We start from the raw sequence: 26,825 nt of genomic DNA, 5'->3' as shown, positions 1-26,825 counted from the left end.
TTTACTGCTAAAAATATATTCACTTCCCTTAGTCTCAGCAAGGAAGTTATGCCTCAAAGCCTAAGAAGCAAGCATCTATTAATGGGAACTAAAGCTTTGGTTCCAAAATGGTTCCACTGCCTCCATTATGTATGAAATGCATACATGTAAAGGAACCGTGTTAGTGAAATTTTAATTCAGTATTTTCTACCAGATAAAGGAGACATGACCATAACTGCATGACTTTAAGGTCTACAAGTTAGTAAAAGTAAGGTTGATTGCTTGCTTTATCTAAAATTAACAGAGTGTTCTGTAGATGACACCTGAAATACCCTCTAAATAATACTGGCACTTTTCTGGAATTTACACATAGCCAACCAAATCATGACTAAGAATGAAATCAACTCCCTAATAACGCAGCCAACTTCTTAAGTTAAATCCACCACAGAAGTTACAATAGAATAGCTTATAGTATTACCATAGTCATTAAAGGGCAGGAAAAAGAACTGAGGCAAATGGTAGTTAAAAATCAGAAACCACTTTGAAGTGGATTTGAACAGATACGAAACAAAGATATTCTTACAAAATGGGAATCATAACCTGGAACCCCTTTAAGATTTCCATTCTAGGTCACTTTACCATGAATTACAACTTAAAAAAAATCCAAAACCAAAGACAATTAATTCCATTATAGTACTATTTTAACACTCAAATAATTTACTTCCATTTATCTGAGGCTTTTTATTTATGTTTTTATTGTATACATACAATGTATACAATATTTACCGATTATAGCCATCCCTCAATATCAGCCCTGGGGGGTTGGTTCCATGAGGGCCCTGGCTACCAAAATCCACTGAGGCTCCAGACCCTTACATAAAATGGAGTAGTACAATGAATACAGCTGGCCCCCTCCATATCCACAAATTTTTCATCCACAGTTCTTGAGGTCCAACTGTATGTATTTTATTTTCTCTTTATATCAATGATTTAGTCTCTTAACTTCCTTTTTATGTATTGGAAATAAGAAAATACCTTAGCTGCAGGAATCTCTAAAAGGGCTCCAAGTTCTTCAAAAGTAATATTATTATATAATTTGCTTGCAGACAATAAATTGTGTTCAATAACAGCTCTGTCCAAGATGCTAGAACCTTAAATATAAATAAGAAAGTTATAATTTTGAAACTAGGTTTACACTCTTAAAAAACGTGTCTTTAAAAAAAAAAATTTCCAGACATGCAATAATTCATAATCATTGTCTTTATTCTTATCAACATTTTAAAAGCAACCAAGATACCCTAATTGGTACATTTGGAATCATACAATTAAATAAAAATAACATTTAGAAGATGACTGGCAAGTAGCTACTTATTAGCTGAACAGATTTAGTCCTCTGGATTTGGGCTTTTGCTTCCTTGGACTAGTTAGCAGCTTCATTGCCTTCTCTTCTCTTGCTATAAGCACAGATTTCATCAGCAAGCAGCAGCAAAACACTCATGCAATCATGCTTACAGCTTGATAAGTAAAAACATACAGAGCAATGGGAATGTCTCTATTTCTCTGGGCACTGCACAAGCACTGTCCTGAGGCAAATGTGAGAAGTGTTTGGATGGCAAGATCCCTTCGTGAGATCTCAGGCATAGGATCTTCCCCTAAGAAAGATAAAACAGGGCCTGACAGAGTTCTGGACCTAAGGTCCCATCCTGAAAGTGTTAGACTGTTGGGCTCACCCAATTCTTTTTTTCCCTTTTATTGAGATATAATTAACATGTAACATTGTATTCATTTAAGGTATATAACAGTGAGTTGATATATGTATATACTGTGAAATGATCATCACCAGTTTAGTTAACTAGCATCATCACCTCACAGTTATAATTTTTTTCTTGTGATGAGGACTTTTAAGATTGACTCTCTTAGCCACTTTCCAATATAAAGACCTAAATAAATAGGAAAATATAGAAGATTTAATATTGTTAACTCCCCAAATTGATCTACAGGCTCGGTGCGGTCCCTAACAAAATCCCATCTGGCTTCTTCACAGAGATTGACAAACTCATCTTAAAATTCACATGGAAACTCAAAGGACCCAGAGGAGCCAAAACAATTCTGAAAAGGAACAAAGCTGAAAGGCTCAAAATTTCTGATTTTCTGATTTTACTACTGAGACACAGTAATCAAGACCGGGGAATTCTGGTGTGAAGACAGACGTATAGAATAACGGAATAGAATTTAGAGTCCAGAAATAAAGTCACATTTACAGTCAACTGATTGCCACCAAAGATGCCAAGGTAATTCAGTGGGGAAATAAGAGTCCAACAAATGGTGCTAGGACAGCTGAATATTCACAGGCAAAGTAAAGTTGGACCCCTACTTCACACCACATACAAAAATTAATTTAACATTAATCAAAGACCTAAATATAAGTGCTGCAATTATAAAACTTATAGAAGAAAACAGAGCAACTTTTCATGACCCTGGATTAGGCAACAGCCTTTTAGATACAACACTTAAAGTACAAACAACAAAAGAAAAAACATAAATTGGATAAAAATTAATTAATAACTTTTGGGTCTCAAAAGATACCATCAACAGTGAAGAAACAACACATACAATGGGAGAAGACATTTATCTGGCAATGATAACATCTAGAATATATAAGAATTCACACAATTTAATAATAAAAAAAAAAAATAACCCAATTTAAAAGTGGTCAATAAGCACATGAAAAGGTGTTCAACATCATTAAGCCCTCAGGGAAATGCAAGTCAAAACCATAACAAGATACCACACTTCATACCCACTAGGATGACTAGTGGGTATGAAGACAATCAAAAAGACAGATAATAACAACTGTAGGAGAAAACATGGAGAAAATGGAACCCTCACACACAGGAAGGTAAACTGCGGCGGTCATTTTGGAAAACAGTCTGGCAGCTCCTCAAAAGAATAAATATAGTTACCATGCAGCTGTTGCTATTCAGGTGCCCAGTCATGTCCAACTCTTTATGACCCCATGGACTGCAGCATACCTCTTTACCAGCTGATGGACATTTAGGGTGTTTAATGCTGTTGTGAACATTCATGTAAGAGTGTTTGTACAGACATTACCTACCATATGACCCAGTAATTCCACTCCTAGATATATATCCAAGAGAATCAAAAATTAAAAAAATAAAAAACCTATGTCTGTACAAAAACTTTTACATGAATGTTCACAACAGAACCTAACTGTCCATCAACTGATGAAATAAAATGAGGTAACACAATGTTATCTGGCAATAAAAGCGAATGAAGTACTGATGTACACTACAACACAGATGAACCGTGGAAACATCAAGGCAAGTGAAAGAAGCCAGTCACAACAGATCACACACTGTATGGTTCCGTTTATATGAAATGATCAGAATAGTCAAATCTACAGAGCAGAAAACAGCTTAGCAGTAACACTGTAAAACCCTGGGAATATGCTAAAACCGCTGAATTGTAAGAGTAACAACACTGTATCTCAAGAGTGCTAGCCTAGGGGTTGTAATGACAATAAACAGAGACGGTCACGAAAAATAAATAAAGTAACAAAGGCTAAAATGGAAGAAGAAGACAAAATACCTGTCCTATATATACAGTCTCCTGTGAGAAATTTGAAAATCATTTGCATTCTCAGAGATCCTAGTTAGAATCCCTCATTTTAGAAGAGTAATCTGATTTTATTTTTTCTTTCTCTGGCCAGAAAGCACAAAGTCAAATCTGAAGTTTAACTATATCAGTTCTGGAAACTTTTTCTTATTTATTTAGCTTTTATCAGATAACTTCCTGCAAAATAATTTATTAAAGTTGCTCAGAATACACAGGAGACAAGAAATCTTAAAATTAAAAAAGAAAAAGAAGAATAGCAATGGTCAAAACACACCCATTACAGGTGGGCTACAAGTTTAATTTTTTAAACTTTCTAGCAGCCTATCAAATTAAGAAAATCAATCAGTTTATCAACTCACATTATTTAAATTAAATCAAGTGCTTGGAGAATTACAACTAATCCTAATGGAATTTTTCTCACTATCTTCATAAAGAATATTCTATAGAATAAATTATCTCCTTTAGACAGAAAGATAATTATTTGTTTCTTAATGTACAATTAAATAAAAGAAATTCAATAGATCAATATAATTGCTTCAGTAAATCTGGGATCTAGGGCAGTGACTGGTGAGGTATACATACCTTTTTGCCAAATCTTATATAAATAATTGTATACAGCTAGATTCTCTTCAATATGGGATGACAGTGAGTCCAAGGCAATGAGTTTGACAGATCTGCATGTCTGTCTTGACCTTTTCCATATTTCTAGTGATCTACATCTGTATTTTTAGTCATGTGTGCTACTGTTATAAGCTACCTTAAAATCTCTATAGATGAACATACATAAAATTATTGATGTTATGAACAAGCATCTATTAAAAAATCTTTCCCAGCAAAGATAGTCTGACTTAAGCAAATAGTAGGAAACACAACACCAAGTTCTATTCTTATTGGAAACACTTACCCCTTAATAAGCTTGCACAAGCTACTGTGCCAAATTTTGCTCTGTCTAGAACAGGACTGAGTAATTATGCTGTTACAAACTGATGTTTAAAATTCATTAAGGTACTTACCAAATGGTTTGAGTTTTAAAAAAAAATCAGGTGCTATAAGCCTAGCCTATAATTCTTCTGCCTTTTCAGTTTCCAAAAAATATTCCAAAAAATGCTTTCCAATAGGTCTACCCTTATATTTCAAACTCATATCCATGTATGATATTCATCTTCAGTCAATATTCAGTTTTTATCAAGCATTAGATAAAAATATTACAGAAAGATATCAAGACCCTTCAAATTTAAAATATGTTCCACTAGTGTGACCCGAATGTTCACTACCACATACTTATAAGAAGCAGTCATTACCATCAGCTGTAGTTGCTTTCTGGTGAGGCATCAGCATGGCAGCAAATTCTTGAAGTTGATTTCCTCTGATGATCCTATCTAGGTACATTTTCTCTAGGATCCCATAAGCAGCAAGCTGCTGGCACCTTTCATCCTTAAAAAGAGTAGCTAGCATCCGAGAACGCTGCTGTCCTAAGGGAAACAAATGAGCATCAAATATTCTCACTCTTCTTTCAGTGAAAAACAATCTTTCTTAGGACCCAATTTTTGCCTACTAAAATATACAGTTGATCCTCATCATTTGTAGTAGCTATGTCCTATAAAGTCACTGCCAACACTGAATTAGTGAATACTCAACTGCTGCTCCTACGGTTGACACAGGATTAGGTTCCTATGAGCTCCTGGTCACAGGATTTTTGTCAGCTGGTCAACATGTAATCTCGTCTCGTGTGTTTGTTTAAAGGTACCTTAATTTATGGCTTACACTATAAACTCATGTGAAAGAACTTATCTAACTTACCACATGTATATTTTCCATAAGACACATCACAGACTTGCCACACTTGAGAACACAATACTATGACACTATGCTTGGGGACCATTTAAAAACAGCAAAACCATCAACAAATGTGTGAAAATGTGAAGAGTATCAAATAGACCACAAAAAAGGACATTTGTTTATAGTAGGAGAGCTGAAACAATGTAGAACATCACCTTGTTTGACACCAGCTGGAAACAATATAAATAAGTAGAGGGGCTCAAATTTTTTGCTGCTCTGCACATGTCTGCAAATGACTGTAAAAGCACCTCAAGTATTGATTTGGGAGGGGGTGACAAATTTTAGCAAGGAGGTAGATTCACCTACATGGAATCTGTGAATAATAAGGATCAACTCTTTATTCATCTGTGAAGACTATGATACACAATCATTCTCTCAGTAGCCAACAGGGCCTGGTTCCAAGACTCCCTCATAAATACCAAAACCTGCCAATGCAAAAGTCACTTAAGTAAAATGATGCTCTATTTACACCACCTTCATATATCCTCTCATATTTTAGATCATCTCCAGATTATGTATAATACAATGTACATTGTAATGTAATGTAATACAATGTAAATGTAAATACAATGTAAATGTTATATAAATAGTTCTGGCTGGCAAATTCAAGTTTTGCTTTTGGAACGTTCTAAAAAATTTTTCCCCAAATATTTTTAATCCATGGGTGGTTGAATTTGCAGATGCAGAACCCATGGATATGGAGAACCAGTCATATGCCAAAATGTTACAAATGGTTCAAATTACAGCTAACTGCTATTTTCTTCTTCTTGCTTACTTATATTTCTGTAACAAACATGCATCCTTCTGGTAATAATAAACAATTGATGAAAGATGAACAAACATTTCTCAGATGGAAAACTTGATTTTCATAGTCTCAATTTACACCTTCGAGTACCTTTAAGTGATGGAAAATCGCATGATAACTGATGATATTAAAAAGTGAACTAATGGAAATAAAATTATGAATAAACTTTTTCTTTTTAAATTTATTTTTAGCTCTATATATTCAAAGAGCCTAAATGACAATGACATCCAGCATCAGTGAGCATATCTAGTATTCTGATCTTGCTAACCTCATTAAGAGGAACTAGAAATCCTTAAAAAATAGCTGATTTCATGTCTGGGGCAGGGAAAAAAACAAAAGGACCCTAAGGCATCTTCTTATACTATATATCAGGCAAGTACTCAAAGACTAACAGGGGGACCGTGTCAAAAAGACATAATTTGGTCATATTTGGGACAACTTGAGCATCAAGAAGAATCACAACCATAATTTATTGTAACACACAAATAAAACTTAAAAACTGAGTCAAATATGTAAAAATATTCATAGCAGTACTATTACTAATAGCCAATGACAAGGCAATAGGATAAACAATGCGGTATATTCACAGAATGGGATACCACATAACAACAAAAATGAAGAAAATACCTCTAACAATGTGGATAAATTTCATAAAGTTAAGCAAAAGAAGAAAGACAAGAGTATATATACTACATGACTTCATTTATATAAACATAAGAAGCAGGCAAAATTAATATATACTAATGACCACTCTTAGGGGTTGGGGGTTAGGGATAGAGATTAGGAGAAAGCAGGACAGAGGCTTTCATGGTGCTGGTAATATTTTGCTTCTTTTTCTGAGCACTGACTATATGGTGGCTTTCACTTGTGACAATTCACTGAAGTGTATACTTTTGATATGTACAGTTTTCTGCGTGTACATGTTTTCTGTGCACACACGTTTCTGTATGTACAGTTTTGTGTGCTTCTACATGCAGAAGAATAAGCACAGAAAAAGTTCACAGTGATATTTGGGAAAAAAAGGAACAAAGAATGAATAATTCACCATTTTTCATTTTCATTTTATACTACATGCAATGAGTGATCCAGCAAGGATTATTAACAGATATTAAATTATGGAAAGGAATTTGGAAAACAGAATTGTTGTGGTGTCAAAGCAGCACCCCATGAATTGCTTACAAAATACAGAGAGGACAATGTACCTTTACAATGGAGTTTCTGCCTTAATTAAATGAACAAACTCAGCATCACTAACAGTGGGACAATGTAGCAGTATGTGCTGACATGATTCAATAGCAAGTATATAGTATCATTATAAGGTATTCTTGCTAGAAAAAAAATTAACCTGAATCTAATATAACCTTTGGGTGTAACTTCTATTTTATAAGGAATCTATGGGATTAAGGAATAAATTAACTATATACATCATAGATACATGATATATATATGACAGATACATATATATATCTCAAAGAGGGCTTCCCAGATGGTACAGTGTAAAGAATCCACCAAGCAGGAGACGCAAGAGACACAAGTTCAATCTCTAGGTAGGAAAGATCCCCAGGAGGAGGAAATGGCAATTCCTTCCAATATTCTTGCCTAGAAAATTCCATGGACAGAGGAACCTGGTGGGCTATAGTCCATGGTGTCACAAAGAGTCAGACATGACTGTGTGACTAAGCACAGTACATATCATATAGATCAAAAAATCTAGGATAAAGGATATTCTTTATAATAACTTCAAAGTCAGTATTTTCTTTTTTTTGGACAGGAATGTAAGATTCATCGGTGGGCAAGAGGAAGGAGGCAACCGCGCCAAGGCTCTCAAAAGGGCAGGGCCCCTCATTTGTCCAGAGGGCCACCATCAGGGTTGTATACATAATATGTGACCCCTCGCCATCTGGGATGAGCTGTTTTTCTGCCACCATGCTTTCAAGTTCATCTGCACTAAACTTAGTAAACGCCCAGTTCTTGGAGATGTAGATCTTCTGGTGGCCAGGGAACTTGAACTTGGCCCCAAGGAGGGTCTCAATCACAGGCTCCATGTTCTGCAGCTCAGTGCGGATGGACATTATGACTTGGCCAATGTGGACCCTGGCCAGTGTGCCCCAGGGCTTTCCAAAGGGACCATGCATACCTGTCTGGAGCCTAGACTGGGGACAGCATGCTAGTCATGAATGTCCACTGGAAAGAGGTGTATCCAAGGTCCCTTAGGGCAACCTGTACAAGCAACAGGCTGCATACACTACCGAGGAGGCTGCTGTTTGCAGCCACTGCACACTGGGCCCCCATGGGGAAAAGAGCACAGTCGGCTTAATTGGCTGCAAAAGTTGTTTTTTTTTTTAAGTGAGGAAACTATATACAATGTTGTATGTGAACTATACCACAATAAAGTTGGGGGTAGGGGGAATGAGGAAACTCTTCTAGACTAAAAGAATCTAAAGAATCATAATCACCAAATAACACACATAAAATTCCTCCTTATTTAAGATGAAAAAGGCAGGTATAAAAGATATCCTTGAGCTAACTGAAGCAGTGATAATACGGACCAGCTGCTAAATTCTACAGTGTTAACTTTTTTAGGGATGATAATGGTATTACAGTTACACAGAAAAAAATGTTTCTATTCTTAGGAACTACATCATGATATATGAAGGAGTGTCATGATGGCCCTCAAATTACTTTAAAATGATACATCAAAATGTGTGTGTGTGTGTGCACGTGTGTGCATGCATGAGTGTGGGTGTGAGAAAGAAAGAGAGACAATGAGAGAATGCAAATATAACAAAAAGCCAGGAAATTTTAGGAAAGAGTAATGAAGAGTAAGAAGATCTGCTAAGACACTATAAAGATAAAGCTATAATAATTTGAAAAGCATAGTATTAATATATTCAGAAATACACAGGCTAATTAATGGAACAGAATACTATGTCCAGAAATCTATTATAATGTGCTTCAAAGCAACAGGGAGAAAAGGGATTCACAATTCAATAAAGAATGCCAACTCAAATAACTAGCCATTTAGAAAAACAAGCATGGACGTCTCTGATGGTCCCAGGGTTAGGATTCCATACTTCCACTAAAGAGGATATGGATTCAATTCCTGGTCAGGAACTAAGAAGCCATGTGGTATGTCCAAAAAAGTCACTTATGTTTATATGTAACAGATCTATTACTGTTACTTTTAAATGAATTAGTAAATATTTTTAAATTACTCACTTCAATTTCTAATACACTAAACAGCAGACATACTCTACATAAACAAAAGCTCTCTAGGGTTCTCAATTTTTCAGAGTCTAAATCACTGCAAATGGTGATTGCAGCCACAAAATTAAAAGACGCTTACTCCTTAGAAGGAAAGTTATGACCAACCTAGACAGCATATTAAAAAGCAGAGACATTACTTTGTCAACAAAGGTCCAGCTAGTCAAGGCTATGGTTTTTCCAGTGGTCATGTATGGAGATGAGAGCTGGACCATAAAGAAGGCTAAGCGCCAAAGAATTGAAGCTTTTGAACTGTGGTGTTGGAGAAGACTCTTGAGAGTCCCCTGGACTGCAAGGAGATCCAACCAGTCCATCCTAAAGGAGATCAGTCCTGGGTGTTCATTGGAAGGACTGATGTTGAAGCTGAAACTCCAATACTTTGGCCACCTGATGGGAAGAGCTGACTCATTTGAAAAGACCTTGATGCTGGGAAAGATTGAGGGCAGGAGAAGAAGGGGATGACAGAGGATGAGATGGTTGGATGGCATCACTGACTCAATGGACATGAGTTTGGGTAAACTCCAAGAGTTGGTGATGGACAGGGAGGCCTGGCGTCCTGGGGTTCACGGGGTCGCAAAGAGTCGGACACGACTGAGTGACTGAACTGAACTAAACTGAAAGATCAGAGGATTCAAGAACTTAAAGTACCAGAAGAAAACATGAAGAAATCTAAAATATGTAATTTCAGAATAGGAAAGACCTTTTAAGCAAGTCAATATAACCCCAAAGCTATAAAAGATTAAAATATTTAACTATATAGAAATCTAAAGTTTCTGAGTGGCAAAAATTAAAAAATAAATAAAGCCAAAAAAGAGATAATAAACTGGGAGAAAAACTTGTTAATTTCTTATATATGTGAACAGTTTTTATAAGAAAAAGATAAAAAATGGCTAATGAACATAAACAGACTAATCTACTCCAAAAAAATGGGTTTTTCAATAATGATTTTTTAAAAAATTTTTTTTAACACATGAAAAGATGCTCAAAAGCATTCATAGTAAATGAAATGCAAATTAAAACTAGAATGAAATATTACCTTTCTTCTACCAGGTTAGTAAGGATAGAAAAATTTGGAAATGTGTGTGTGAATAGCCAGGTACATCGGAAAAGACCTTGATGCTGGGAAAGACTGAAGGCAAAAGGAGAAGAGGGCGGCAGAGGATGAGATGGTTAGACAGTATCACTAATCCAATGGACATGAACTTGAGTAAACTCCAAGAGATAGTGAAGGACAAGGAAGCATGGCTTGCTGCAGTCCATGGGGTCACAAAAAGTCAGACACAACTAAGCAACTGAACAACACTACGACAATTAGGTACACACAGACATTATTGTTTACAGGGTAACGTTAAAAGGCAACTTTAATTTCTATCAAAATTTTAAATGTATGCACCATTAGATTCAAGAATTTAACCTATACATACACGTATAATCACTACAGCATCGTAATTGGCTAATTATGATAAAGCCAAAGGATAGAAAATAAAAAAGAATGAGTTTTATGAGTTATATAAAGACCACTGTGATGGACAGCCACATAAAAAAAGCACCCTGCAAAAGTGTGTATATCATCTTATAATTTGTGTATAAAAAGGAGGATACACACTTATATACTGAAAGAGATAGAAGAAATCAGTAATAGTTCTTCAGAGTAGAAAGTGGTACCATTTTATGTACTGTCTTTTCAGTAACAAAAATAAATAAGATCACCGCTTTATACAGAATGAAATGTGTAGTCTGAATATGTCATTAGGGTCTCAACTAAACACAGTTCAAAAACAAACATTATAAAATGATTTAGAAACACCATGGCTTAGAATTATCAGCATTTCTTCTCAATGCCCTTTCCTGCTTTATAAGTTGAATGATTTACATGCTGTAGTTTAGTAAAAAGGACAAAGAGCAGTTTCCTACTTATATTTACTGGAGAAAAAGATAAGTGCCAGGTCTAAACTGAGGCTTCAAGATTAAAAATTTTTAAAAATCCCCAAAGCAGTACATTAATTATATTACCCATTTCTAGATTTTAATTTTCATTTCCCTTTGTGTAATTCTCAATTTAATATCCATTTTGTTCAGTGATATTTTAGCAGAACTAACCTTCAGATTATCTCTTAACAATTCCTAATATCTGTGGGTAAGAGGCTGGTAAATACATATTTTCAAAATGTCTTAAGTTAGCAACCTACTCTTACTGCTTAAATGTTTTAATTAAATTTATCATAACTGTATTAATAAGACATTCTCTTGAAGAACAGTTTCTCACCAAATCCTCAAATAGCAGTGAAAGTCACTCCATCGTGTCTGATTCTTTGCGACCCCATGGACTATATAGTCCATGCAATTCTCCACGCCAGAATACTGGAGTGGGTAGCCTTTCCCTTCTCCAGGGGATCTTCCCAACCCAGGGATCAAACCCAGGTCTCCCGCATTATAGGTGGATTCTTTACCAACTGAGACACTAGGGAAGCCCAAGAATATTAGAGTGGGTAGCCTATCCCTTCTCCAGCGGATAGCAACGAACCTAAAATTATTAAGCAAAGATAGCTTTCTACTCATTAAAGCATAAATGATTTGTTTACCTGCTGACGCTAAGATGGTACAGTGCAGAGCATGTTTTAAGGCCTCTAGTCTTTCACTTTCATGTACTATTGTCTTGTAAGAGAGTTCATTGTACCTTTGTGCAGCTTCAATGAATTTTCTTCTATAATCAAGAACACGTGCATAGCATACCTTTAAGAGGGAAAACGTTTCAATTAGGAGGAAGAATTAAAAAGCAAAAGAAAAGAGAATTTCTAATGTATAACAACAGCATTTATCAGATATTCTGGAGCACCTTAATATTGTGGGATTCTCCAACACAAAATTAATTCCAAACCAGTTCATCAGTTACCTTATAATGTATCTGTAACTGTTCATTGGTTGATTCATTCTGAAGCAACGATGCCCGATTTATGTAAGCCTCTGCCTGGACTGGATCATCGTCCTCCAGATATAGCCGAGCAATCTTCAGATAGGTCTCCAGTTTATAATCAACATTGTACTGTCTAGGTGATAACAGAAAGACACAGAATGACTACTTCACCAAGAAAATTTTTAGGGGTGGTAGAAAATAAGTTATGTTTTCCTGATATGTACACATATATTCTGTTACTATAAGGGACTCAAACTTTTTACTGCATTGGAAAAACACAGAGAAGCTAAAAAACATTTCCAAATACATTTTACTGAATTTTCATTATTTTTGTCATTATTCATATCTATTTTAGCTTCTTCTAATCCTCAGATAATCTCACAAATCAAAGATCTTTAAAAAAATTTTAAAAGCCCAGTTCAAGGACATATCATGTACCACCACCAAAAGAACTATGGATATGTACATCCATTCTGGACAATTTGGCAGTATGCTCTCCAACCATTCTTTGAATCCTTTAAAATGCATATACTCTTCACCTACTGTATTCTACCTCTAAAAAATAAATCCCCCCCAAAATCATGCATGTGCACACATATATGTGTAGAGAATATTCATTTGTAAAGTTATTCATAAATATCCATAATAGGAAAAAAATGGAAATCACCCATAATGGTATTTATGGTAATTAAGTTGCGATATATAAAGATGACAGACACTACACAATTACATATATACAAATAATTATATACAGTGTCATTATAATAATTATTTTTGATAATAGTCATAAGTTTTCAGTAAATGAACAAAAGGATAAAAAAGCACACAAAAACACTATCAAAATGTATTTCCATATACATACATCAAGAGAGGAATCGCAATTATCTCTCGGAGTGATAATACAGGTAGTTTTCATTTTTCTTCTTATCCCAAAGGTCACATTTATACGCAAGAAATGCATAACTGAAGACCTTATATAATTCAAAACTCACATAATTCAAGATTTACCCTCACAGAAAAGTTAATTCTACTTATCACCAAAAGTGGTGTTACCATGTGGCAAGAACAGAGTTTACAATTGACTTGGCCCTAACTTTGAAACTAATTCTTCAAAAAATTTTATATCAATTCAAAATTTTCCATAAGTCATATATTATTAATATTTTCTATTATCTCTATTCACAACTCATATTTACATATATTGCTATAAACAGCACTGTATTTTTCGGCATTTTCATTTCTTATGCCAAGTATATCTATTACTTTCATAATCAGAATGAATCCTTTTTTAGGGAAACAAGCTCTCAATAATTTCTCCAAATCACTTTAACTTGTTTAGAAAACCATAGAAATTTCAGTTCTTGGTGTTCTCATACATAATGTTACAGTACTCTCAAAACGTTAACCACCACTGCAAAGAACAGTATTCACGTCAACTACCAATGAAAAATAAATCATTTGCTCTGTACTAACGAGACACTGCTCCGGACAGCATAAGACTAAAGCGATTAAGAAAGCCCTCAGCCTTTTCAGAGGCTTCCATGGAGGTTCAGATGGTAAAGAATCTGCCTACAATGCAGGAGACCTAAGTTTGATCCACGGGTCAGGAAGACCCCCTGGAGAAGGGAATGGCAACCCGTTCTAGTATTCTTGCCTGGAGAATTCTCTGGACAGAGGAGCCTGGCGGGCTTCAGTCTATAGGGTCGCAAAGAGTCAGACACAACTGAGAAACTAACACTTTAACTTTTTCAGCCTTTTCAAACTATCAAAGGAAAAAACTGAATTAACAAGAAGCCTTAGAAAACAAAATTCAACATCTATATATAAAGGCATTTTTATATACTGACTGCTTTTTCAAGGGGCATCATTTCACACAAAAGGCAAGATACCTGAAATAGCATTTGCCTTATGATCACAAATACTAAGGAAGACAAAATAAGAATCCCTTATTCATCTGGTGAAAGAGTAGAGAAGTAACTGAAAATATTTTTTGTCATTTAGTTCATATTTTTATAGTTGCCAACTGAGAAAGGAAGTATATTCAATAATACAACCAAGAGTTTCACAACTTTCATCTTTCTTATACAATATAAAGAACTATAAATTTTTTTAGAATCATATCAAAGGCAAGATTGGCTGAATAAGAGTTACAAACTATCATCTTAATTTTTCTAATCATTCTTCCATCTCATTTTCTCTAGTATCTCAAATCCAAAAATCCACTGAACTCACTGTGACCCCCAAACCACTGATCCTATTACATTGTTACTGTATTTTTCTCCTTAAAAGCCTCGCTTTCCTCCTGACCTCACTTGACCCCTATGGCCAATCATTACAATCACTTAATTGCGTATGCACTCGTCTGCCTTGTTCCTCTCATGCTGTTGTACTTGTTGGGCAAAATCAAAATACTGGTTAAATCGGAGAATTCATCCACTCCTTTCTTCCAACCATGTAGCTGAACTCCGATGGAGAAAAACAGCCGACCAATCTGCCAGATCTCATTTCACAGACTACGACTGTTAAACGAGCCTTAATGCTGCCAAGTATACTGTCCATCTTCAGTCTATTTACTATCCCGCTCTCCTAGAGAATTTTTCTGATATTCTTGTATCTCTTCAACCTCACTACTCCCACCCCTATCAGCTGATGACTCTGACTCCAACTTCGCTAAGGATACTGAAATAATCAGAGTACTTACACAAGCTCCACCGCCGTATTACTACCATCTACACCATATACTCTGTGTCCCTGGCTGTTAGGGTAGATCACTGGGGACTAGTCTGCCCACCAGGGACTATTCGGCAATGTCTGCATTTTTGATAGTCACAGCTAGGAGTAGTGGCACCACTGGCATCCAGTGAATAGAGGCCCCTGGTGCTGCTACACGGCTGCGTATACCTAGCACAGGCCCCCAACAGGGAACTATCCAATCTAAAGGGCCAACAGCACCAAGGTTGAAAAACTCTGCCAAGTATGAACTATCTGCTGGCCTATCTGAAGCCTATCCCTCCACTGGATTCCTTCCCCTCTCTTCTACTCCTGCAAGAATCCCCTCCATTACTCCCCAAGATCAGAGTTTTGCCTTCCACTGAATCATGGAAAAAAACAATCTCTACCTAATGTCTGCTGTCATCTTCTACCCTACTTCTCTGCTCCCTTTGATGAACACTTCCCTGAGGACTTGCCCATGCTCACCAGCTCCAATTCTTCTCTTCCCTCTCCTGTAAACAACTCCAGTTGGGCTTTCGCTCTCACCATTTCACCAAATCAGCTTCCGTCAAGGCCACCAATGATCTCCACATCACTCACTCTTATGGTTAACCTTCAACTCCTCATCTTATGTGACCATCAACACCGAATTGACCACTTGCTCCTTCCTGATACACTTTCCTCGTTTGGCTCCGCAGATACCACACTCCACATTCTCCTGGTTTCCCTCTTACCTCAGTGGACAATCCTCCTCTCCTGCCCTGACCTCTTAATGTCAGAATACCCAGTACTCAGTCCCCTTCTCTACCTCTATGCCCTGCCTCGGAGATCTCATCCAGTCTAATGGCTTTAAATTCCATTTATATACCAATGGTTCCCACAGGCGTCAATACATCTCTAGTCCAGACCTCTCTTCTAAACTCCAGACTAACAAATTCAACTCTCTACTAGGTATTTCTGCTTGGTTATCACATGTCCAAAACAGAACTCTTGATCTTCCCTCAAAACCTGTTCTCTACCATTCAGTAGATGGCAACTGTTTTTCCAGTTGCTCAAACCAAAACTCAGGACTACTTCTCTTGGCTCTTTCTCTTATATCCAAGCTGTCAAGAAATCCTTAGCTTTACCTTAGAAACATATTCAAAGTCCAACATTTCTCACAATCTGTCTCACCTACAGTAGTGCATAAACCTCTCAGCTAATGTCCCTACTTCTATCACTGCATGCCTACAGTTCATTCTCAACCCAGTAGTTAGAATGACTCTAAAATATGCCAAGTACTTCCCTCGTGGGCCAGTGATTAAGAATGCATCCTCCAATGCAGGGGATGTGGGTCTGATCCCTGGTCAGGGAACCAGGAATCCCACATGCTGTGGGGCAACTAAGCCCATGCAACGTAACTACTGAGCCCACGTATCACAACTAGAGAAGCCCGGAAGCCAAAACAGAGAGCCTGTGCGCTACAACTAGGACCTGACGCAGCCAAGTAAATAAATGTTTTTTTAAAAAATGAAACATAACTCAGATCACGTCAGTCCTCTGTACAAAATCCCTCAAAGGCTTTTCACAGTTTCACTTAGAAAAATGCCAAAGGCCTTACAATGACTGACAAGGCTCCACGTACTCTGGTCCCCGGTCCTCTCTGATCTCACCCTCCATCACTTTCCCCTTTGCTCATTCCACCCACAGTGGTCTCCTTGGTCTTCTTAAAACACTCTGAGCAAGCTCCCATCTTACAGCCTTTGCACTAGCCATCCTCTCCAAGAGGATCTATTGACACTCTTCTCTCAGGGAGTGCACAGCCTCTCCGTTACCCCCTTCAAGTGTTTAGAAAGGTGGTTATCAGGACCACCCTACCACTCTAATCACCCTGTTTAGTAACACATCCTGCCCCCCACTTTATCCCCTTTCTCTATAGCCCTTATCACCTTCTAACATGGGACAAAATTTATCTATTTATTCATTAAATTGTTCATTATCTGTTTCCTGTTCTAAAATGGAAGAAAAAAGTAAGTGAACAGTTATACATATCCATCCAATATCCACTATTTACTATACTTTTGTCCTGTTTCCAAAGGAATTCCCACCAACACTTGGGCTGCATTTCTCCAATCTTCTTCTTTTTCATATATGGATGCAAGATGCTGTCTTATGGAAGCAACCTGAAATAGGAAGTATATGGGTTAAATTATTTCTATTGATATTAGCAACTAATTAAAATAAATAGAATGATAGTCTATCATGACAATGCTCTTATTCAACACACTCTACAGGCAAGTAAATAGTAAAAGTTTACCTTTACTACCCAAATTTCTTTTGTGAACTTTGCAGTCATAAAATATCAAAACAGTGAACGAACACATTTCTGTAATGTGGATTATGGCAATAATTTAAATATTAAGTTTTGCTTTTGTGTCACTGCACATATAATGCTGGAGTTCTCCGATGTTCTCAGCCTAATTAACAATTTATTGATTTTTAAAAATAATCTAGGGCTTCCCTGGAAGTCTGGTGGTAAACAATCTGCCTGCCAATGCAGGGGACACAGGTTTGATCCCTGGGTCAGGAAGAATTCCACTTCCTGAGGAGCAACTAAGCCCATGAGCCACAACTACTGAGCCTGTGTGCCGAGAGCCTGCACTCTGCAACAAGAGAAGCCACTGCAATGAGAAGCCCTCACATTGCGACTAGAGAGTGGCCCCTGGTCCCCACAACTACAGAAAAGCCTGCGCAGCAATAAAGACCCAGCACAGTCCTAAGTAAATACATAAATAACTTTCAAAAATAAAATAGTCTAAAAAGTAGTACTTGGTTCACAAAAGAAAATTATAGTATATAAGCAAATGTCAGCTGGACTTAAAGGATCATAATACTTATTTGATCTTATATTGTAAAATGCTGTTTGGCACACTATTTTATAGAAATAAAATTGAATGATTATCTCCTTTAAAAATTTAATGGTATCTCTCAAAATAATTGCTATCTCAGGTTTAAAAATCACCACTCTTAATAGCCAATACTTTACAATATTAACTATAAATGGGATATAACCTGTAAAACTTGTGAATCACTCTACCATACACCTGAAACTTATAATCAACAATCAACAATACTTAAAAAAAAAGAAAACATAATGAACAAATTCCTAAAAATAAAACAAAAATCACTGCTCTAGGTATTTACCTGCTCCTCAAAGGAAATGACTCTAGGCTGGATCTTTTCCAAGGTGAAATGATAGATTTCTTTGGCTGTGCTATCAGGCAGGTTAGGGAGATGGGTGCAGAAATCAGTCAGCAACTGGCGAGAGATCACGAGGCTGACATTCTCATTTACCACTTGTTAAAAAAAGGTAAAGGATAAGAAAAACATGAATAATCTGTATATTTTCACTAAGCAATCAATTTTCACCTAAAATTAATACTAAAATATATTAGTGTACCTTTCAAAGCATTACTTACTGATCTCCATACTCCTATGACCTTATATTACAGAACCAGTTTTTCTTATTCTGAATTATTTGATCACTTAACAACTGCACCAAAACATTAAAAACACCTAGTGCCACCTGGTGAAGGCAATGGCACCCCACTCCAGTACTCTTGCCTGGAAAATCCCATGGATGGAGGAGCCTGGTAGGCTGCAGTCCATGGGGTCGCTAAGAGTCAGACACGACTGAGCGACTTCACTTTCACTTTTCACTTTCATGCATTGGAGAAGGAAATAGCAACCCACTCCAGTGTTCTTGCTTGGAGAATCCCAGGGACAGGGGAGCCTGGTGGGCTGCCGTCTATGGGGTCGCACAGAGTCGGACACGACTGAAGTGGCTTAGCAGCAGTAGCAGCAGTAGTAGTGCCACCTGGGAAGCACTTTAAATACCACAACTTTTCTAAGAATCAGAAATGGCTGAGAAAAGTTAACAGTTGAGAATTTTATGTAATTCCTTTCTCTTCTTTTGGACTTTCCTGGTGGCTCAGACGGTAAAGTGTCTGTCTACAATGCAGGAGACCCGGGTTCGATCGCTGGGTTGGGAAGATCCCCTAGAGAAGGAAATGGCAATCCACTCCAGTACTATTGCCTAGAAAATCCCATGGACAGAGGAGCCTAGTAGGCTACAGTCCATGGAGTCTCAAAGAGTCAGACACTTTAAATACCACAACTTTTCTAAGAATCAGAAATGGCTGAGAAAAGTTAACAGGCGAGAATTTTATGTTATTCCTTTCTCTTCTTTATATTTCTACAAAGTGAAGGCACAGAAGTACCTATATTTTTATTTACATCCTTATAGCCCACGTAGCTACAGAAAAAAAAGCTAAAGAAGAAACAGTGAAACAATTTTCATTCAGTTTAAATAAAGTGAGTAGAGATAGTTACTGCCACTTGTACTTTACCAACAAAAACAACAAATAAGAACTTAGGTCAGTACTAGGAAATTTCCTGGTTGTCCAGTGGTCAGGAAGCCATGATTTCACAGGAGTGGGCATGGGTTTGATCCCTGTCAGTGAACTAAGATCCATATGCTGAACTAACATCCTGTATGCTGCATGGTGAAGCCAAAAAAGAAAAGAACAAAAAAATTTTAATAAATAGAGGCTTAAAAATATTTTTTTTAAAAAGTTATTTTCTACTATAAAAAAAAGAACTTAGGTCAGCACAGATGTATGGATGGATTTCCCTGGTGGCTCAGAGGTAAAGAATCTGCCTGCCAACGCAGGAGACGCAGGTTTGAGCCTTGAGTCGGGAAGATCCCCTGGAGAAGGAAATGGCAATCCACTCCAGTATTCTTGCTTGGAGAATCCCCTGGACAGAGGAGCCTGGAGGGTTACAGTTCATGGGGTTGCAAAGAGTTGGACAGGACTTAGTGACAAAACAACAAGATGTATAAACATATTTTATGCCTTTGCTTGTAAACATTTATGCTGTATTATTATACACAATTAAGGATAAAAACTCTGAAGCCACACTGCTTACAAACCCTCCTGATTATATGCCCTCAGGCAAGAGACTTATTTCCCTGCGCTTCTCTTTCCTCTTTTGTGAAGTTAGGTTCACAGAAGAAACCTGTGAAGAAGGTTGCTGTGAAACTTAAATGCAATTTACCTAAAGCGCTTTAAGCAATACCTGGCACATATCACTCAACAAATGTCAGTTATTATTATCACTTTAATCACATTTTTAAAAGACGCATCGTGTTTGTAAACCACTCCTTAGATAAATTAAGTTTAAATCAGTAGTTACTAGGGAAATAAACGATGGTTCAAAAACTATTCAGCTGATGCAAATGATTGTAACAGTAGACTGCTTTTTTTGGGGGGGGTTCACTGGATTCAAAGTTTATAAAAAGCACTACTCTTACTACTAAGTGCAGTGGCCTTTAAAAAGCTATGAGTTTTTCTGAAACCACTGCCAGTTTGTTTCACATTGCAAGCCCGAGTTATCTGAGGCAGTAACTGACAGGCTGTGTAACTAATCAGTTTACAGTGTATTAATTGGAACTGGACGATACCGGATGTGACGGAGAACAGTTTCATTACAAATGCCATTAGGCACCTATAACTGTTAAAAGTCTAGGCTCTGCCACAGACTAACGAAATGTCCTTGGGGAAAAAAATTACTTAATCCTGAGACTCATTTTATAATATATTATATAGGGCTAGCGAAGACTCTTGAAAGTCCCTTGGACTGCAAGGAGAGCCAACCAGTCCATTCTGAAGGAGATCAGCCCTGGGATTTCTTTGGAAGGAACGATGCTGAAGCTGAAACTCCAGTACTTTGGCCACCTCATGTGAAGAGTTGACTCACTGGAAAAGACTCTGATGCTGGGAGGGATTGGGGGCAGGAGGAGAAGGGGACGACTGAGGATGAGATGGCTGGATGGCATCACTGACTCGATGGACGTGAGTCTGAGTGAACTGAGGGAGTTGGTGATGGACAGGGAGGCCTGGCGTGCTTGCGACTCATGGGGTCGCAAAGAGTCAGACACGACTGAGCGACTGAACTGAACTGAACTCACACCTATATTGTTAATCACAGGGTTACAAAACAGAGCCTGTGTGACGCATGTGCGTGAAAGCATACTGTAACTAAAGCACCATCAAGTATCATTAATACTGTGAACTCAGAATAAATTCCAGCCTGAATCCTGAGTAATTTTCAAAATAACTGGGTATGTTTGAAGTAAGGGAGTAGGGAAGACTATCTTAAAAGAATGGAAATTTCTAGTTCCCATTCAAAAGAAATGTTCTTAACAACAGCTAATTCTTCTCTAGCACTTATCATATGCCAGGTACTGTTGTAAGCAGTTTATTATGGATATTAACTCATTTAATTTTCCAACAATTCTACGGGGTAGTTATCATATCCCCATTTTATAGACAAGGAAATAAGGAGGCATAGAGAGGTTATATAACCTACCCAAGATCTCACAGCTAATAAAAGAGCAGACCAGGATTTGAATCCCGACTATTCTCTGTCATTTGCTATACTGCTTCTCAGCAGTTATTATATTAATAACTATGCAAAACCACATATGTAAACGTAACAACGTCTTCACAGTTGATTGAAAAACAAATATCAAGTGGCACGTAGTTTAAATTCTAAAATCAATCAAGCTCAATGCATATTTCATTTACTTGCAATGTAAATTATATTGACAATTTAATCTAAAACAAGGCTTGAGCAAGCTTTTAAGTCTTAACTTGGTAATATAAGGCAAACATGGAATTTTTCTTCCACTTACTTGATTCCACAAAAGCTTTTAAAGCTTCTAGTTGTTCTGCCCCAGATAACTGAATGGCTTTTTCCAGGATCTGACGATACCTAAAATAATACAGAGAAAAAATGTGTGTTTAGAAGTCACCTATATAGACTATGGGCTTCCCAGGTGGCTCACTAATAAAGAATCTGTCTGCCAATGCAAGAGATACAGGACACACGAGTTTGATTCCTGGCTCAGGAAGATCCCCTGGAGGAAATGGCAATCCACTCCAACATTTTGCCTAAATAATTCCATGGATAAAGGAGCCTGGAGGGCTGCAGTCCATGGGGTCGCACACTGAGCAACTGAGCATGAGCATATAATCTAATACTAACTTTGATGTTTATTTCTATTTACCCTGGTTTCTTTCATTGTGCTCTAGTTTGTGGCTTTCTTTATAGTAGTACACTACAGATTTTTTTTTAAGTTTTCAGTGCATCATAAGAAACATTAAATCTATAATTCAAAGTGCCACTTCTAATTTTCTTTACAGTATACCACAATTTTTAAAGTTTTCATGTCCATCACAAAAAGACTAAGTTACTGGATCTAAGATGCCACTTTTTCTTTAAAGTTTCAGTTCTGAATTTAAAACATCAATTTTCTTTCAAGTGCCTCAAAAGGTAAACTATATATCCTTCACTAATGTACACACAAGGACATTATTTGAAGTGACCCAGAACCTTTTCCTTATGGCCCTAATGAATATAGGATTACCAACAACAGGGTAATGTTGACTGGCAATGAAGCCAAATACTAGAGATCAAGTGTCTTAGTGTGTACAGAACACACCCTACCAAGCCAAATGTACTGACTGAACGTCCTTCATGCTGTCAGGCAGTGCCCGTTACTTCTTTACTTGCATTCGCTTCTAACAACTATTCTAATATTCATGATCACAAAAATTCAAAGCAGCATTCTAAAAATGAGGGGGTAATGCTAAAAACAAGACTGATAAGAATTATTAAGCGATAGCAAATTGCTTCCTAACCTGTCAACTCCATCAGGACAAGGATTTTTTGTTTTGTTTACTCCTATGTGGAGGAGGGCATGGCAACCCACTCCAATATTCTTGCCTGGAGAATCCCCATGGACAGAGGAGCCTGGTGGGCTATAGTCCATGGGGTCACAGAGGGTCAAACATGACTGAGCAACTAAGTATAGCACATATAATGCCTAGAACAGTACTTGGCACATCATAAGCACTCAAAGATACAATGGTATTAAAACATTTTATTTCTTAAATTGAGTGGTTGATACATAGGTATTATACTATTCTTAACCCTCTTTATTTGTCTCAATCATAATATTTATTAAAAGCATTCATTAATGCTTTTTAAAAACCTAATTGCAATTATTCAAAACAGTATCCAGAATATAGTCAAGAAACAAAAGCACACAAATAGAACCCAAATTCTTTCAAATTTATGACTTCTATTTGTAAGGCACATCCTCAAGCTACAGTTCAGCACTCACTGATTCTTATCTGATATTCTCACAAGCTTGACTGTCTGATTTCTCAAAACTGCAATGAATCAAACTGGCTTTGTAAAGCAGGTATACTGACAGAAAAGACAGCCAACTCCAAAAGAAAAGTCAAACTAGTCTAAGAAAGAAAGGAAATACTATTAAGCTTTAAAATAAAAATTGCTAAATTTGAGGGATAAAATACAGTCATCCAATAACTTATTCAGACGGAATCTCATTTTCAAGAGTTCCCTGGTGCCCTACTAGTTAGGATTCCAGGCTTTCACTGCCATGGTCCGGGGTTCAATCCCTGGTCAAGGAACTGAGATCCCACACACAAAAAATCTCATTCTCTCTGTATATATACATATACACACACTCATACGCACATCGATTTTTTTCCCTATCTACATTTATACATACACTTTATTGCCCTGGGCATGATTTTACTTAATACAGTCATTGGTTTATGATTTCTTTTTTAGATTAGCTTATTTTTCATACAAATTAAATCAAGACTATGGCTAAACCCTCTTATTCTTAAATCCCAGTTATCTTATACTAATAATATTATATTCAAAAATGACAATGTCTCACTTATAAAAATTTGCTAATAACTTAAGTTTTAATATACAGTTTCACAACTTAACTAATCTACATTGGGAACATCAAAAAATTTTTTTAAAATCTAAAACAATGGAAAGATGGAAAAATGCCTGATGTGGAGTGGTACATGACAAGTACCATATATTTTTCCTTAAAAAAAAAAAAATACTATGGAGGAAAAGAAATTTAGTTAATTAAGGCAATCCTGTATCTGTCCCATGCATTTATCATCAACAAATGTTTATCAAGCACCTATCACTTGTGTGAATTAAAGTTCAGTATATCAATTTCTGATTTCTTGGCGCTTGAAGGGATTTGGAGGTCAATAAAACACATACACGTGAAAATGTACCACAGTCACTATATATGCTCAAAACGAGTATAACAGGTATGTATTCACAGATCTTTCTGTTTATAATATTGGTGAACTAGAGATTGGACCACAATTACCTCCAAAAAAACATAGAAAGTTGAAAGAAATGAAAAAAAAAAAAATTTAACAGCATAAAATCCTAACAAGAAAGGGTAATCAGAAGAGACTAAGGGCACAAAGAGGTTCACAGCTTCTGCCTGAAAGCGTGGAAGGATGTCTGAGAGGCAGAGGCGCGCCTGGGGGGAGAAGGGAGTGGGCTGGCTCTGGGGTGTTCTGCTGTCTGCTGGAAACACGGCAAGCTGCAATTTCTGGCCAACTAATAAAAACTAGAACAGGAGTCTGAGGGGTTTTATGTGCCAGAGGAAGAAACACTCACACTTTGCAAGTAAGGTTACAAATTCTATTCTAAGGATCATCTGGTAGGAAGACCAGTAAATCTGGAAACCTTGGTCCTAGACTCCTAGTACTGTCAGGTACCTGGCAGAAGGAAATGAAATTCCTCCCTGAAAGGTAATGTCATAGGTCTCCAGTTGTTTCTAAAAATACATTTTAAAATAATTTGCCCAACAAAAAACATTACAAGGTATATGACAGTATTAATAATACGCTGAGATGCTCAGGCACGTCTGACTCTTTGTGACCCCACAGACTGCATGCAGCCCACCAGACTCCCCAGTCCATGGGATTTTCCAGGCAAAGATACTGGAGTGGGCTGCCATTTCCTTCTCCAGCAGATCTTCCCGACCCAGGGATCGAACCTGGGTCTCCTGTACCGCAGGCAGATTCGTTACCAACTAAGCCATCAGGGAAACCACTATGACAATATTACCTGGAATCAACAGAAACAACAGACAACAGCAAAAAACAGGGACTCCAGATACTGGTGTTATCAGAAAGACTGAAACACACTTATGCTTATCAGGTTTATAGAGAAAAAGACAAGCTTTTAAAGTTTCAGCAAGAAACTCAGTTCAGTTCAGTTCAGTCGCTCTTTGTGTCCGACTCTTTGTGACCCCATGAACCACAGCATGCCAGGCCTCCCTGTCCATCATCAACTCCCAGAGTCCACCCAAACCCATGTCCATTGAGTCAGTGATGCCATCCAACCATCTCATCCTCTGTCGTCCCCTTCTCCTCCTGCCCTCAATCTTTCCCAAAACCTTGCTTCTATCCCCAGTCCCATCCACAACTGGGTGTTGTTTTTGCTTTGGCTCCATCCCTTCATTCTTTCTAGATTTATTTCTCCACTGAACTCCAGTAGCATATTAGGCACCTACTGACCTGGAGAGTTCATCTTTCAGTGTCCTATCTTTTTGCCTTTTCATACTGTTCGTGGGGTTCTCAAGGCAAGAATACTGAAGTGGTTTGCCATTCCCTTCTCCAGTGGACCACATTCTGTCAGACCTCTCCACCATGACCCATCCGTCTTGGGTGGCTCCACACGGCATGGCTTAGTTTTGAGTTAGACAAGGCTATGGTCCGTGTGATCAGATTGGCTAGTTGTCTTTATAAAAAGTTCATTTGAAAAAAAAAATCACCAAAACTATGTAACTAAGAAGTAATGTCACCAAAACTTAAAACTCAGTTGAGTTCTTCCCAGTGGACTAGACACTCTTGAAGAACTGGTAAACTAGAAAGCAGGTCGGAAGAACTTATCCAGAATAAAGCACTGAAACGGAAAGTACAGAAGACAGAGTAAAGGGCAGAGGGGTCACAGTAAGACGGCCTGACAAGGGTTTCCCTGGGGTCCTAGAGGAGAAAACAGAATATGATAGAGGCAACATTTACAGATAGCGAGCTGAAAAACCTCTAAGACAATGAAATAATCCAATCCTTTGATTCAAGAAACGCAAGGAAGCTTAACCAGGATAATGCCATAGAGCATTTACAAAAATTGGCCCCAATTCTTTTACTCTCTCTATGTGCCTTTGCAATGTGACTTTTTGTAGGTCTTTGCATCAAGAGGTAGAGTTTATCTCCCCACCCTCTGATCTGAGCTTGTTTTGACCAGTAGAAGGCAGCGGAAGTAACATGCCTGTTCCAAGGACAGACTTCAAGAGAATTTGTGTTTATCTTTATCTCCTGGAACCTGACTTTGCCACATGAATTAGTCCAGGCCAACTTACTGGATGGGGCTTCCCTGGTGGCTCAGATGGTAAAGAATCGGCCTGCAATGCAAGAGACCTGGCTTTGATCTTTGGGTTGGGAAGATCCCCTGGAGAAGAGAATGGCTTCCCACTTCAGTATGCTTGCCTGGAGAATTCCATGGACAGAGGAGCCTGGCGGGCTGCAGCCCATGGGGTTACATAGAGTTGGACCCAACTGAGCAACTTTCACTTGCACAATCTTTTGGATAATAAGGTTAAGTAGCCTAGTCAGCGCCACTGCCCCAGCCAACTCAGAGAAGCAGAGTTGCCTACCTGATCTGATACACGTGGAGCCCCTGTGGAACCAAGACCATGTGGAGAAGGGAAGA

The 26,825-nt window shown here is 37.5% G+C and overlaps 1 protein-coding gene and 1 non-coding gene across 3 annotated transcripts in view; both read right to left on the bottom strand.

The window, feature by feature from the left end:
- The window catches only part of COPS4 (COP9 signalosome subunit 4), a 38,416-nt gene that overhangs the window by 7,239 nt on the left and 4,352 nt on the right, over positions 1–26,825 (bottom strand). For both annotated transcript variants that reach the window (XM_004009957.5, XM_004009958.5), the window contains exons 2-8: positions 21,886–21,965; positions 18,333–18,484; positions 17,208–17,311; positions 12,417–12,570; positions 12,106–12,256; positions 4,917–5,087; positions 1,015–1,130 (exon numbers count right to left, since the gene is read on the bottom strand). In XM_004009957.5, coding sequence (XP_004010006.1) covers positions 1,015–1,130; positions 4,917–5,087; positions 12,106–12,256; positions 12,417–12,570; positions 17,208–17,311; positions 18,333–18,484; positions 21,886–21,965 — 928 coding nt within the window. The remainder of the gene's footprint in view (positions 1–1,014; positions 1,131–4,916; positions 5,088–12,105; positions 12,257–12,416; positions 12,571–17,207; positions 17,312–18,332; positions 18,485–21,885; positions 21,966–26,825) is intronic.
- On the bottom strand, positions 8,452–8,586 carry LOC114115448 (small nucleolar RNA SNORA70). Its single transcript, XR_003589788.1, has one exon. It is a non-coding gene; the product is annotated as a small nucleolar RNA SNORA70 (small nucleolar RNA).

The sequence above is a fragment of the Ovis aries genome, chromosome 6 (genome assembly GCF_016772045.2).
Source record: "Ovis aries strain OAR_USU_Benz2616 breed Rambouillet chromosome 6, ARS-UI_Ramb_v3.0, whole genome shotgun sequence".
In the NCBI taxonomy this organism is placed as follows: domain Eukaryota; kingdom Metazoa; phylum Chordata; class Mammalia; order Artiodactyla; family Bovidae; genus Ovis; species Ovis aries.
This window is presented reverse-complemented; position numbering and strand designations above follow the sequence as displayed.